Raw genomic sequence first — 13,910 nt, forward strand, 5'->3', positions numbered from 1 at the left:
AAAAATCCATGTCCAGTGTGAATATTTGCTACCATTTATAAGCTCCTGCCTTCTGAACCAGAAACTGGGTATCATGGGAGGATATTCTTAATGCTCTGTACATTGCTGCTATCAATGGTGTGAAGTAAAATTTCCCTGCTCCTGTAGTGCTCCCAAGAAAGAGCTGCAAGAACAGACTTACAGAATAGCTTCTTACTATTTCTGGTGTCAGGTATCAGGGCCATCCTGGCCCAGGAAAGGTCAGTGCTGGACAGCAGCACAACAGCTCCTCCACAGAGGCAGACTAACAGCAAGTCTGAGCAGAGCCAGGTAGAAAAAGAGAGGGGCTGAGACAAACTCTGAAACAGAAGAGCTTGAACCCACTGTTAGAAGACAGAGGAAGAGATCTAAAAGGAGTGAGTGGCACACAGGAATTCACCATCTGTTGGAAAGCAGAAAAGGAATATGGAATTCTTCTGTCCAAAGACAAAGAAGGAGGAGACAGGTCAGGGATTAAGCATCCATGTATTTTTAACGTGCTGCAGGTTAGAAGTCATGGGACTCTCTGCAAAGGCAAAGGGAGGAGAGCAGCCATGGGCAGCAGGGATCCCTGCTCAGAGTCTCTCTATGGCATGGGAAGGAACTAACTGCTATGTCACAACAGATACAATTATTCCACTCCCAGCTATGCTGTCAGTACACAAAATAATCACTTATAAAAACATGCTGTCAATGACAAAGTAACCATCCCCCTCTGAGGAAGCTGCTTGAATTATGCATAGGGTAAACTGAACTAACAAAAAAACCACATCTGTTTTTTAATGCATATGATACCTTGTGTTTTAAAATCATACTGGACATACCAAGAGATTATGGTATGTAAGCACATTTGATTTAGAGACAGTAGTGCACAACATTGTTTCAACAAGTATGAAAAAAGGCCTGTGTGATACCACTTCTAATAAGTTTGTTATAGGTAACATCATTGCTTAGGCAAACAACTATCAGTGGATACAGAAATTAAGTAAAACTAGGCAGAATCCAGGAGAAGTACAGAGGTTCTTTCTATGGTAGCAAATAATCATATAAATTTATCCAATTATTCATCACCTTAAAGCCAGGATAAAACTTTTCTCTCTTAAAAATTTTTATCTTGTTGAGATTTGTGCACCCTGAATAGGATAACTGAAGTGTGCCAGTCTGCACAAAAAAATACTGGTTTCCAAATACTGTCTGAAAAGTGTGGTATGTTTCTCATTTGGCATGACAGACATCTTTCCCCCCACAAACACATGTGCAGTAAAACTAGCACAGAAACCACTTACATGTCTAAAATTGACTTTCAGCATATTTAACACTTTTTTATGACAGGTTTCTCATAAATTAGATCAGCCTTCCTCACAGGTGACCACATCTGCAGCTCAGTTAGATGCTTTTAAAAACTAGAAAGGAAACAAGAAAGGAGGAAATAGGAAGAAGCAACATTGCAATAAATTATCTTCAATCTTCAGGCAACTACGCATTAAACACATGCCTCAAACTATTTCAAATACAAAATGTTGGTTTAGATTTCACTATTTATTTTCAGCACTGAAGATCTTCAGCCCGATCTGCTGTGTGTGGCAGGGAGGAAATAAAGAAACTATCATAATGGTTCAGATGTTTGCTTAAAGCATGCAGGAAATTATGCTCTCTCAGCGGAACAGTGGAGAGGCATATCAGAAACAAGTGCAGACAAAAGCAGCATCCTCTTCAGTTCTGCCTACAGCCCAATATTCTTCACTAATCAGGTAATTGCTTTTCTTTTGATCGACTGGCAGTTTCTTCAGTCACCTCAAATGTCATCGTAGCAACACTGTGTACCATTACTTCTGTAAATTTACCTTTTTTTTCCTTTTTTTTTTTAGAAAATCAATCATTTGAAGACTTCCATTTGCATATCTAACTGTAGAAGTTTATCCTGCTGGCATAAACAAAGTGGGTGCTTTTAAGGGAGCAGGAAGGGAGACAGAAAAAGCAGCTGAAATCTCAAACTCTCAAGAGATTCTTATTCTTCTTGAATTCAGAACTTCCTTGTTTATAAAACTGACTGCTCTTAGTGTGGTGGAAAATAGCATACAAACATATAACTCAAGACTGTATCATAACTACCAAAAAACCACAGAAGCTTTAATCCTCACATCTTCTAATGTGTGTGGATGACTGTACATGTAATCCTCATTTGATGGAATGCTTTGTGAAATGAAGTTGTTTCCCACTCTACACAGCAACATAACACATTATTTCCACAGACACTCAGAGCAGCACGTTGACTTGCTCTCTCTTACTTACAAGCACCAAACAGTGATGCAGAGGAAAGCTACTTATCTGCATCAAGGTTTTGAGGGAAGGGTGGCATGGAGATGGGAAGAACAGTGAGAGTTAATGGTAATCAGAAGATAAAGCAAAAATAGAATTAACAGTATTTTCTGTGTCAAGATCAGTGCTGCTGTTTTCTTTATATGCATTATTGACCTGCCTCTGAACTGCTCTATCCCTTCAGATATTTGTGCTTCTTCTCCTTACCAAGACCCAGCCACAATTTGCTCCCCACTGACATCATCTTATCTCTGGGTCAGCACTTCCAAGGCTGAACTGATAAACCTGAGTGCTCTACAGATTTCTGCCTCCACTTTGTACTCCCATCTCTCTGCTTTTATACTCACTAGCTTTCCTCCATTTCTATACTCTATTCATTTCTACTCTCTCTCTCACAATTCTTTCACAGCTCTTTGCTTTCTCCACCCTGACTATCCCTTTTTCCAAGTTGCAGATTGCTCCTCTTTCCTTCTTCAACCCTATAGTCAAGATAGGATTTTGCTTTTATTCCTTTTCTATATTCTGTATTTTATATTCCTTTGCTTCATTCCTTTTCTATTTTAAGTACCACATCTAACACCTAATCTCCTACATTCTGGTGTTTCCTCCAGTATGGGATATTCTTATCTCCACAGGGTCTCTGTTTCTTCCTCTGGAATGACAGTTGTCACTATAAGTACTTTCCCTTTATAATACTCCATTTTCCAGATACCTGACTATAAAAATCTCTTCAAACCCCAAATCAACCTGATGCTTTCTGTGTATGCAGAAGGAGCTTACAGCAAGAAGATTTCACTGCTCTGTAACATCAAGTCTAAATTTTATCTCAACCAGGTTTGGTAAATTCAGTTTAAAAAAATTCATTAACTCCTTTCTCCCAGATATCTAAACACTGCCCAAAATTCTTGAAGTCAATGCTACCACTATATAAAAATGACAGAAATATGATGTCATTTTGACATGAAAATCCCCATTGAGAGAGTTGAACATGATCTCTAACCATGGAACTCAAGAGCTGCTCAAGATGGAAATCAGCTTCTTCTGATAAATTTAAGTAAGGAAAAGAAGTGCAGAGGAGTTTCTTTGGTAAATGTGTCACATCCGGGCCTTCCTTATCTTACTCTGAGGTTTACCTTGGTGTATTTTCCAGGTTTCTTTAACATGTCCTTTTATCAGCATGATACTGAGACATTTCAACTGAGTGAACTGACTGCAAAGCAAGGACAGGGAGATGCACACGATGTTGCAATTCTGTGCTAATCACTTTATTCTTTATTATTATTTGTGACTGTTGAAATGATCCTGTATTACAGTCTGTAATAACAGAAAGGGAAGTTAAAAAAAACAAAGCCATGAATAAGTCAGCTCCAGAGTTGTGTTTGTTATACTCAGCTGTGGCGCTGCTCCACTGTCAACATTAACCTAGTTATTTTAGCCAGTAAGGTTTTAGTCCTGTGTGAAAGAAGACATCAAAGCCAACCTATTATCTATCACCATCTCTATGAAAATCTGTGTGACTTCAAGTCTGCTCACTGGGCTTTTCATAACACAATTTTTCCATCCATCAAAATAAAATTAATGCTCACACAATGCAAATATCAACAGACACTTAGCTCTCTCTTTTCCAGCACTCAGCTATCTTGGCTTCACCATCCAATCAGACCAAGTGAACAACTCAAACAGGTTCTTCCCTTGATGCAGCCATTTGTGTCTAACAATTAACTGCAGTTGCCTACTATGCACTGTATGAAATATTGCAGCTGTAGACCTTGATATCTGTGTTGCTATCTCGTAAGTCTCCTTAAAGATAAGGTGGCAGCCACCTGCCACAGATCATTTCTACACATGAAGGAAGGAGTCTGAAGATCCATTAACTTGTTGCCTGTTTCCTCTCTTAATACTACTATTCCTATCTGCTTCCAGGTTCTTGATTCTGAAGGATTTCACTCCCCAGTTTTCCATTCTTTGTGCACAGCTCACTCCACCTGCAGACCTCACAGTGCCACTGTGAAACCAGCCCTATGCCTTCACTTCAGTGAGCTACTGCTCTCAACTTGGGATCACTGTTTCTTCAGCTACAACTCATACTTACAGTACTCTTCCCACTATTTTCATACCCACATTCTTCTACAATTACTTTTCCAGCATAGCTAGGAGAGAACTGAGGGAAACACTAGAGTAAATTTTATTTTTATACTGGTTCTGAATTAATATACAGCTTAGAGGTTGTTGGTATTTTGCCTACATTCTTGACCATGCCATTGTGAGGGAACCATTTTCTCAGTCTCACCGACAATTTCACCCTGGTGTGAAACAAGAAACAGTGACAATAAAAAGCTCACAGTAAACAACAGTGGATGCTCTACTTAAAACACCAAATTAGAATGCAGAAGTCAGTGAAAAACAGTTTTGGTTTATTTAAGTTTACCATATTATGAACAACACAGATCAGTAAATCCATCAATGCCATTTACTCTTTCAGCAAAGCATTATTTTGTCTACTTAATTATTTTGTTGGAAGAAGCTCAGAGGAAACAAATTTATATGGTCTCCCAAATACAAGTCAGTCCACATTACTGGCAATGGTAATTTAGTGTTTGTTATACTAAAAGAAGTCTGCAAGGCAGAGAAGCCTTTTCTTTAACCAAAATGACTTAGATACAACATGCAGTGACTTCTCCTGGACTGTGTCCCAGGCTCCAGCACTTACACACATGGCAAACACACCACTGCCACAACACCACCATCACGTGAAGTTTTACACCAATGATGTAGAAGGGCTCACAGGCCATATGGGACAGAGAGGGGATGACAAGGCTGACTCTGAACAAATTAACCTACTAAGAAGCCACCTCTGAAACCTGAAGAGGACAAGAAGAAAAGCTCCTGATACCACCAGCAAATATAAAGATTTTTAAGTGATTTTTACTTGCACTGCTTTTTCATGTATCTTTTCAATCCGTTTCATTGGGAACACACAAGCTTCCACGTTTCCTTATTCAGCCAAGCAAATAGAAATAAAACCAATTCCCTTCTGCCTTGTAAGAGATCCACATAATTTTTGTTATGATTTAATTGTACTTCTGCAAAATTCACATATGCAAACTTGTAATAACTTTACAAATATCTACATTAGAATTAAACTGTATCAGTCCAGTTTTCATTATTTTCAGATATGAAAACACACCATATTTTTTTTAATTTAAAGTAGGTTAATGTACAGTATGATTATGTCCTGCACCCCTCAGAATAATATAATCAAACACATTAAAAAAAGCTGACATTTTTATAAAACCTTTTAGGGAGAGTACAAAATTAAAAGTTCCAGTCGAATTGTTGGCCATGATTTTAGTCCTAACAGATCATGGTTTAACTACAAAGTTACACTGCAATGGAATGGAGCAGGAGGGAATATCATACCCTGAGAAAAACAATATGAAACTTACCCCTCTGAAATTCCAGCCCTTGGTGGAAGAAAACAAGGAAAAATTATTCTGTTGCTGCTGTTTCGGCCTGCAAGATGAGACAAAGAAAAGTGTTTACGTTTTCAACTTGCATATTTTCTATCTCAGTAACAGAATAACAATAGAGGGAGAAAAGAAAAACACATGCTTCAAGTACTAAGAGACTTAAACATCCTTGGCTGTACCTCTGACAGGTTTCTGTCTTCAGTGTAGTTACATGTTTTAATTCAAATTGAGCACTAAGGGACATGGCAGTCTTTCAAGCGTTCAGAGATGCTCTGACTCGACGTCTGACAGCAACTTATTCCTCCCACTGATTTTCAGCAGAGACAGCCCTGACCCAAACAGTCTGTGAAGCTGCAATTACGGCACGTGATGCAAGATGGTGCAGCTGGACTGGAGGGGGACATTTCAGAGCCTTTAATCCTGACAGTGGAGCCACACAAAGCTGTAAAACAGCAAGCTAGCCTCTTGTGTGACGCTAAAAACTAGAAGCTGACTTCTGCTTTTACTCCTTCCAACATTCTTTATCCTACCCTATAATTAACAGCGGACAATTATTTCTGAAAAGTAACCATAACATGGCCCACTTCTCTCCTAATGACTGCTTTTTACCAGTAAGATCCTCAATTAGTTCACAAAGGTAGGCAAACATTGCTGAGATTTTACACATGAAGTCAGATCAAAGCTCGAGGGACCTGCTGAAGCTGACCAGACCCACACATGGCTTGGCAGCAGGACCCAAGTGCTGAGCACACTGCGACTCCAACCTTGCAATTAGACACGTTACAGAAGCGACCACAAATAGTAACAGGAACACAAAAACTTGGTTAAAAACCAGCAAATTAAATGGCTGCTTGTCAAATTTCACCATCCAACAATAACACAATGTTAAAGCACTGAACTAACACACAAGTTCTTCCTGCTGCTTAGAGTTCCTGAAGGACTCCAACACACCATATTTTTTTTCATATGGTGTTTTCATATCAATCAGGATAGCAATGGTTTCCACTGTCTTTTTCTTCTGTCTTCTATTTTTTGGTGTAAAATATTTGGTGTATGAACATTTTTGTTTTCATGTTGATTAAAACACAATAGTATTGTGATCACAGTAAACATTTTTAGATGCCAGCATAATTCAAACAATTATCATCATGACAATTAAATTTTGTAACATCAAAGGTTGAGATGTAAATCATCTTAGTTTTTTGCTGTACCAGCCTGCCAACAGAAAAAATATTAATATTGAAGTGCACTGGTAAAGTCATTAAAAAGCACAAGGCAGCACACACGAGAGACTTTAGTGTTAAAAACTGTCCCACTAATAAATCCTCCACTACAGCTTTCCAAGTTAAAATATTGTGAAATTGAATTTCCAACATAAAAGCCTCACCGGAACAGTAAACATTATAAAAAGAGAAGAATGTGATAAATAAGAGCAAGTTACATAGATTATCAATTGTCCTAATGGTGTTTTGCACCTTTTCATTTACAGGTGATCTCACACTGGAAACTGGTCAGGTTTTTCAGAAAATACTGTGAGCTTTCTATAAAGTTGTGTTCCTTAATGATTTTTAAAAAGATATATGTTTGAACTTACATGTCATCATTTTTATCTTATACTTCAATGCTGTCTGTGCATTTATTGTCCCATTTTGTTAAGAACTGCACTAGTTCTATACTAAGATGAATGCAGAGGAAGCAAAAGATATTTCCACTTCAGTTTATGACAGTTTAGACAATATCTCAAGGGAAATTAATTACTTCATTAAAAATTATCTAACCCACCAATCATTCTGTAATAAGAATTGAGAACTCTGTAATAAGCAATAAATTTGTCACATCATCCATCTACACTCAACTAAAGTCCATCCATCAGAAGAAGGATGACTAAGCAATTGTTATCATCAATCTGTGACTTTGCCATTCACTGACAGTAACCCAGACTACACAAAAACAGACAGTCTTTATAAAGAGCAAACACATCAAATTTACATTTTGCAATAGGTATCCTCTTCCCTCTTATCAATCAAGAGCCTTACTTCATTTTTATAAGAATGAATCTCCCCATCATTCACAATGACCTGTTAACTCTTGTTTTTAATGCTACTGTGGCATTATTAAATGTAGCAGCCTAATCAAACAACATAGCTTTACCAAAAGGAGCTAATTAAAAAGTCAGAGAAGCATATGGAGGTTACTGTACGCTCCTCCATCACCTGCTGACCCAATCTGATATCAGGGTACAACAAAATTTCCACAAATTTTTTTTTTTCCACCCAGTGTGTACAGCACTCTTGTAAACCCAGACTGAAGCATTCCCTATTTTCTACTCCATCAGAGGCATTTGAAGTCTGGAGCACAGTGAATGTTCCAAGTCTCCTTTCCCAGTACAAACAAGCCCATTTCAAACACACCGAGCTATTAGAACTGCAGAAGAACTATCCCGTCATCCTCCTGAAAAACTGCTTCAGAAAGCTCACTGTTCCCATAACTAGGGATGACCTAGATTAAACATATTTGCAAATTGTTTACTATCACCATTCTGAACCAACATTTTCCAGCCCATCACACCCCTAAATGAAAATGAACTACCATAAATCTTCTGATTCTCAAATGCACCTCAAGTGACAAAATTTAGTTCTATCAAAAGCAAGACCTCATTTACAGTTTCGAGTTTGGTCCTTCACTATCTTAAAGTTATTTTGATCACTTGGTCTTCCCACCGCCAACATCAATGAAAAATGTACTGAAAAAGAAATAAAGTATTGCAGCCTTTTCAAACACATTTTAAATTAATGTTTTGCTCTTTTTTTCCTACTAACACATTACTACTGTTACCTCAGATCATTCTGTTTACTGAATAAATCCTTTCTGAAGTGCAGCAGAATATGAGCTAATTAAGAAACAGCTTGTGTTATAACACTATTAAAATGCTAAATAACTATTTGATATTTTAAATACAAAACTGGCAGAGAACTCTATTTTTGCAACAGCCAGTACATACTACACTTTGGTAGGAGGGATACTGGTCCAATAGTGTATTAGATGTACTTAGTTTTGTAACAAAATAATTTACAAGACAAATAATAAAAATCATCACTGGCATAAGTAGGTAGCAGATAGAACAAAATAAAACATTAGCTTGAAAAAAAAAAAGCAGCTGTTAATGGGCATTAAAAACAATGAGCAGACCTGACTTTTTAGGCACATAAATCCAAATTAAATTATTCAGATACCATAGTAAGGATTTTTCAACTGTCAAGGGAGAGGTTCCTATAACTGAATGCACTGTGATTAACATCTTGAAATGCACCAAATGTGTTATCACAGACCAAATCCTGGTGAGATCACAGAGACAGAGAGGAGGAGTTCCTCCCTAAAGTTACTTTCTATGAGAGTCTCAGAGCTGCAATTGCTAACATTTGACCTTTCTTACACGTGGATCTCTTTTCATTTAGCTAAAAGGCACCAAAATATTTTCTCCTGGGCAGCACAGTGTTAAGAAGGAAAGAATAAAAGGTGGGGATATAAAGGAACTCCAAACCCTGCATCTGAGCTTGGCTTGGTGATGGCTATGGGGAGTTTACCTTGGGAATAAAACCTGAAACCAAGTCCCTCCACTGAGAGGAAAGTACAAGTGGGGTCTTAGCCTTGGAGAAGCAGCCCTGGAGAAACTAAGCATTGAGCCCATCCCTTTGTGAGAGTGTCAAACTGCTCCTCCTCATCAGCACAAGTTTTAATTGCATATCCTCCATTTCACCTTTCAGCTCCGGCACTGGCAAGGTAAGCCAGGAAATGGCAGCTTCACTCCTTAGCAACACAAATATATCTTAGACCCCTTGAAACATTTAACAGGGAATGACTGACTTGCTTACCTGCTAATATCTAGTGATCCTGCAGTTCAGTAAGAATAATCTAGAATTTTGCCAAACAAAACTTTTATTACTGCAGGAACTTCTGATACTGGTAATACCCTCTGTGCTCTGGCACTTGCTTTCACCAAGATGCTTCTACCACTGTTTTGTAGCCTAGGGAACAAAATGCTTTTGTCCTTAAGATGTACAGGGTTTTCTGTTTAAGTTCCATCACACACACACTGTGCATATATTGTAAAAATATTTTTACATACTAAATTAACACACCTCTCAGAATAAATCAGTGGAGCTTTTTTCTGCAACCTTTGCTGTAGTTTAGTTATATGACAGTTGGTAGGTAAAAGTGTATAAAGGATTCTAAAAACTAAAATACAGACAATATTTAAAAATCTCTATTACAGTTACTAACAAAATGTTTTATCTGCCTTGAAGCATGATGATAAGTTCAGTGAACAGTTTATATTAAGCTCACGCAACTTTTGCATCTTCATCTAATCTTCCAGTCTATCTGCACACAGAATCACTGACTACAAGAGTATTTCTAAGATATGAATATCCAAACTGTGCGTGTTTTGTTTAAAATATTCAGCTGCTACATCCGTTCAAAGATAAAAGCTCATTTTTCAAATCTACATGAGTACTCAGATAATGAAAGCTCAAACCACTTGAAGACAAACTGTGCTAACTAAAACTTCTTTTCAATCTGCAGAAATAAAGGCTGTTACTACAGCTGTGAATATTTTACAAAGATACTGTTAAATAATAAATAGTACTTACTGCTCAGATCTGGTCTTTGCAATGTCATCTGCTCAACCTATCAAATATGTACACTAAAACACTGGTCAGAAAGCACATTTATTTTTATTTTCATACATTGGGATAGTTGTGATACTAAATTCCACGCACAAAAAATGTCCAAGTGGTTTACCTGGTGAAGCCTGAGATGTGCAAGCACATTTTAGCTTTGAACAGTAGTTTTGAGTACGGATTTTCTCGGATATTTAAATAACAGATAATAATGCACCTTTGGTACTGATTTTAAAAGCAGGAAAAAAGCCCATGCTTTCACCTACTTAATAAAAAACATTCAATCATCCACTTGTAATCTCAAACACTATTTCTCTTTTATACTAAGCCTGTGCATTTTGGCACCAAACTGCGATTGTGGAAAATTCCATTTATTTTCCAGAAGTGTAAAGCAAATCTAACACAACAGAATTTGACTCAGAAAATATTTAAGTTCATACAGAGACTTTATTTGATGGGTTTTTCGTGCTAAAGACAAAGTCACTAGGACTGGGTGCATGTTTGATTTGCCAGGGCCCCATCCTGCAGACAGAAGCTCATCACAAGTGGGTAACTGGGGGTGGGGAGGCCACTCAGCAGAGCAAGACTGAACACTTCATGTCTTGAGAGAAACAAAAATACCAAGGAAAAGAACTGATGACTGATTTTCAGGTGCTGTGCTGACTTCCTGGATGTGAATATAATCTTTTACTGTCCTACTCTCATGAACTGGCATAAATGCATTAAGAAAGAAAAACAGCCCCTGTGAATGTGGCTGCAGAGACAAAGCAGGTACATGTAGCAGTGAGCTGTCACACACCTACTCTTTTCCCATGCTTTCTGCAGAACATGTTTATTTATACTGTGAATCAATGCATCCTACCATAAAATAGCCCTAACAAAACCCAAAGAAGCTACAAAATACTTTTTTTCATTTCTGTATTTGATTCATTTCCTGCAAAAATTAAAAACATCCTTATGAAAGATGAAAAAAAGAAATCTGAAGGCCAACTGAAGAGCAAATTTCCAATCTATAACTCATCTATTCCACATGATGTAACATTTCACCTTCTGAAGACTAACAAGCTTGATTTAAAGCTTTGAAGAAATAATACATTCTTTCTTAATTTCTAATTATTGCAGGTTGATGCAATAAATGCCATCAATTTACAGGACTATAAAAGCATCCTCCTTGATATACATGAACTCTGGTCACATCTGAGAGAGAAATCCCTGGTTCTGGCCTACAGGAGGACCCGGATTTTTCTGCTGTTACACAAAGGTACAGCTGTTATGTTTATGTTTCTATTAAAAAATATCACTGTTTCATGAATATTATAAAAGGCTGAGATGAGAGAGATAATTCACACCTTTACTTTGACTATGCAGCCTAAAAATATTCCTGTATTGTTCCAATTAAATTTGGAAGAAAAAACAGCAATAATGCTTGTTAATTTTTAGTCATTACCTCAGCCCACTTGTGTATCTCAGAGTATCTCACACTGAATTTTTCACAGGGAGTACAACTGCTCATTCAAAAGAAATGTTTGCTTATTTCCACCCAACAGCCAGAGAGGATCCTCTGGTCCATGGAAAAACAAGATCTGATGGTAAGGTTTAACTGCCCCCATCATCAGAGTCAGAAAAAGCCAAGCCTCGGGGCAAAAGCCTCACAACACTCATGCTCAAGGAAAGACAACAAGTCTTTTACAAAGAAAACAATGCTGTTTTGTTTTCAAACTAGAACCTAACGCTGGGAAATCCACTTAGGTTAGCAAGACTGGATATTTGCTGGTTAGGTAAAAAAAAAAGTTTTCCACACAGAGAAATCAAACAAGGGATTTCTTGGCTGTTCAAAACCCACCCCAACAGCATTTTCATCTCTACCATAGAGAACCTACCAACACCGTCAAAATCCATCCAAGTACCACCACATCATGTTCTTGATAAAGGAAATGGGTGTGTTCTGAAAGCCCTTTCGGTTTGGATGTATCTCATCTGGCTCTTTCTGAAGGTAAACTTGAGTTCCTGTGGAGCTGTGATTCACTAACAGGCATTCAGAGAGATCAGAAGCACTGAAAAAAGCAGGCAACAGTATTTAAAACAAGTAGCATCTGGAGGCAAGCCAATCCTATAGACAACTTTAAAACTTTTGTACTGCTGGTTCCTTATCCTTCATTTGCAACTTGATATTTTTCTGCACTACAGCTTGCATTTCACCTGAACGGGCAAAAAATGTAGCTTTTTAACTGAAATGTTGTATAGGATCGTTATAGTCAATTTAGACACTTTTCTGTGTCAAAAAGTAAAACACTCCTACATACCTTTTCAGAGAGCTGTGTGATCCTTTCACACCTTGCTCTCAAGGATATGGCACTAAGCCAGTCAGACAAGGAAAGAAATCTGTTTTTATTAAATGTGATCAGCTATAGAGGACTAACTTTCGGCATAATGGTTCACTGAGCGAGACTGTTCTTGCTTGAAGGGTTTCACACTGAGTGACAAGAACCACTCCTGCAATCTCTACGCAGACAGACCAGAACATCTTATCTTGAGATTGTAAAAGGCCTGTCACCACCAGAGCTAATAAACTAAACTTTTCCAAGTGGATGCAGCCATGCCTATGACTTATCTTCAGCATGCAGTAACTACCTCTCTTGAAAAGTCAAATTATACCACAATTTTCTGTCTCCATTAGTTCTACCCTCCAGCATGCCTAAAGGATTGGAGGCTGACATGGCAAATTCCACTCAGCTACTTTGTCACACACAGGTCAATAACTTGGACATAAAAATCTCACCAAAAATTAAATTCAGCAGCATCCTGGGGCCCTGCTCAGAATACAAGCAAGTATTTTATGATGGCGTAACTACAGCAGAAATTCTCCCACACATTGTCAGTTAAATAAAGAACAGAATATTAAGAAGTGGGGGGGAAAGTCAGAAATTAATGGAATAATAAAGTCATTAAAGCTGCAAAATACCTCCAAGATAATCAAGTCCAGCCTTTCACTGACCACCACGTGTCAATCAAACCACAGCACTGTCACATCCAGCCTTTTCCTGAGCTCCTGAAGGGATGGTGACTCCACCCCATCCCTGGGCAGCCCGTTCCAATGCTGATCACCCTTTCAGTGAAGAAATCCTTCCTGATGTCTAATCTGAACCTCCCTTGATGCAGCCTGAGGTCATTTCCTCTTGTCCTCATCACATTATCAATAACAAAACCTCTCATGGGATGTTGCAATATTTACATCAAGCCTAAGGGATAAAGCTTCAATGTTTTCAACCTTTCGCCATTTCTAGAAATTTTACTTAGAATTTTTTTTTTAATCCCAAATCATGATACTTTATCTTTTTCCCTTTGAGTGATGTTTTAAGGACAAGCATCCAACAAAACCTGGGAGAGAACACCTACGATCTATTAGATGACCAAAACCAGTAAG

At 37.9% G+C, this 13,910-nt stretch overlaps 1 protein-coding gene and 1 long non-coding RNA gene across 9 annotated transcripts in view; one reads left to right on the forward strand and one right to left on the reverse strand.

Moving 5' to 3' along the window:
• Positions 1–13,910, reverse strand: part of ARHGEF3 (Rho guanine nucleotide exchange factor 3) — a 110,124-nt gene that overhangs the window by 66,117 nt on the left and 30,097 nt on the right. For all 7 annotated transcript variants that reach the window (XM_064432596.1, XM_064432600.1, XM_064432594.1 and 4 more), the window contains one exon: positions 5,784–5,850. In XM_064432596.1, coding sequence (XP_064288666.1) covers positions 5,784–5,850 — 67 coding nt within the window. The remainder of the gene's footprint in view (positions 1–5,783; positions 5,851–13,910) is intronic.
• Positions 667–2,409, forward strand: LOC135307967 (uncharacterized). 2 transcript variants are annotated; one of them, XR_010368549.1, is made up of 3 exons: positions 667–854; positions 1,568–1,769; positions 1,887–2,409. It is a non-coding gene; the product is annotated as an uncharacterized LOC135307967 (long non-coding RNA). The 2 variants fall into 2 exon arrangements; XR_010368550.1 differs by having other exon boundaries at positions 672–762.

Source organism: Passer domesticus, chromosome 9, assembly GCF_036417665.1.
Source record: "Passer domesticus isolate bPasDom1 chromosome 9, bPasDom1.hap1, whole genome shotgun sequence".
In the NCBI taxonomy this organism is placed as follows: Eukaryota; Metazoa; Chordata; class Aves; order Passeriformes; family Passeridae; genus Passer; species Passer domesticus.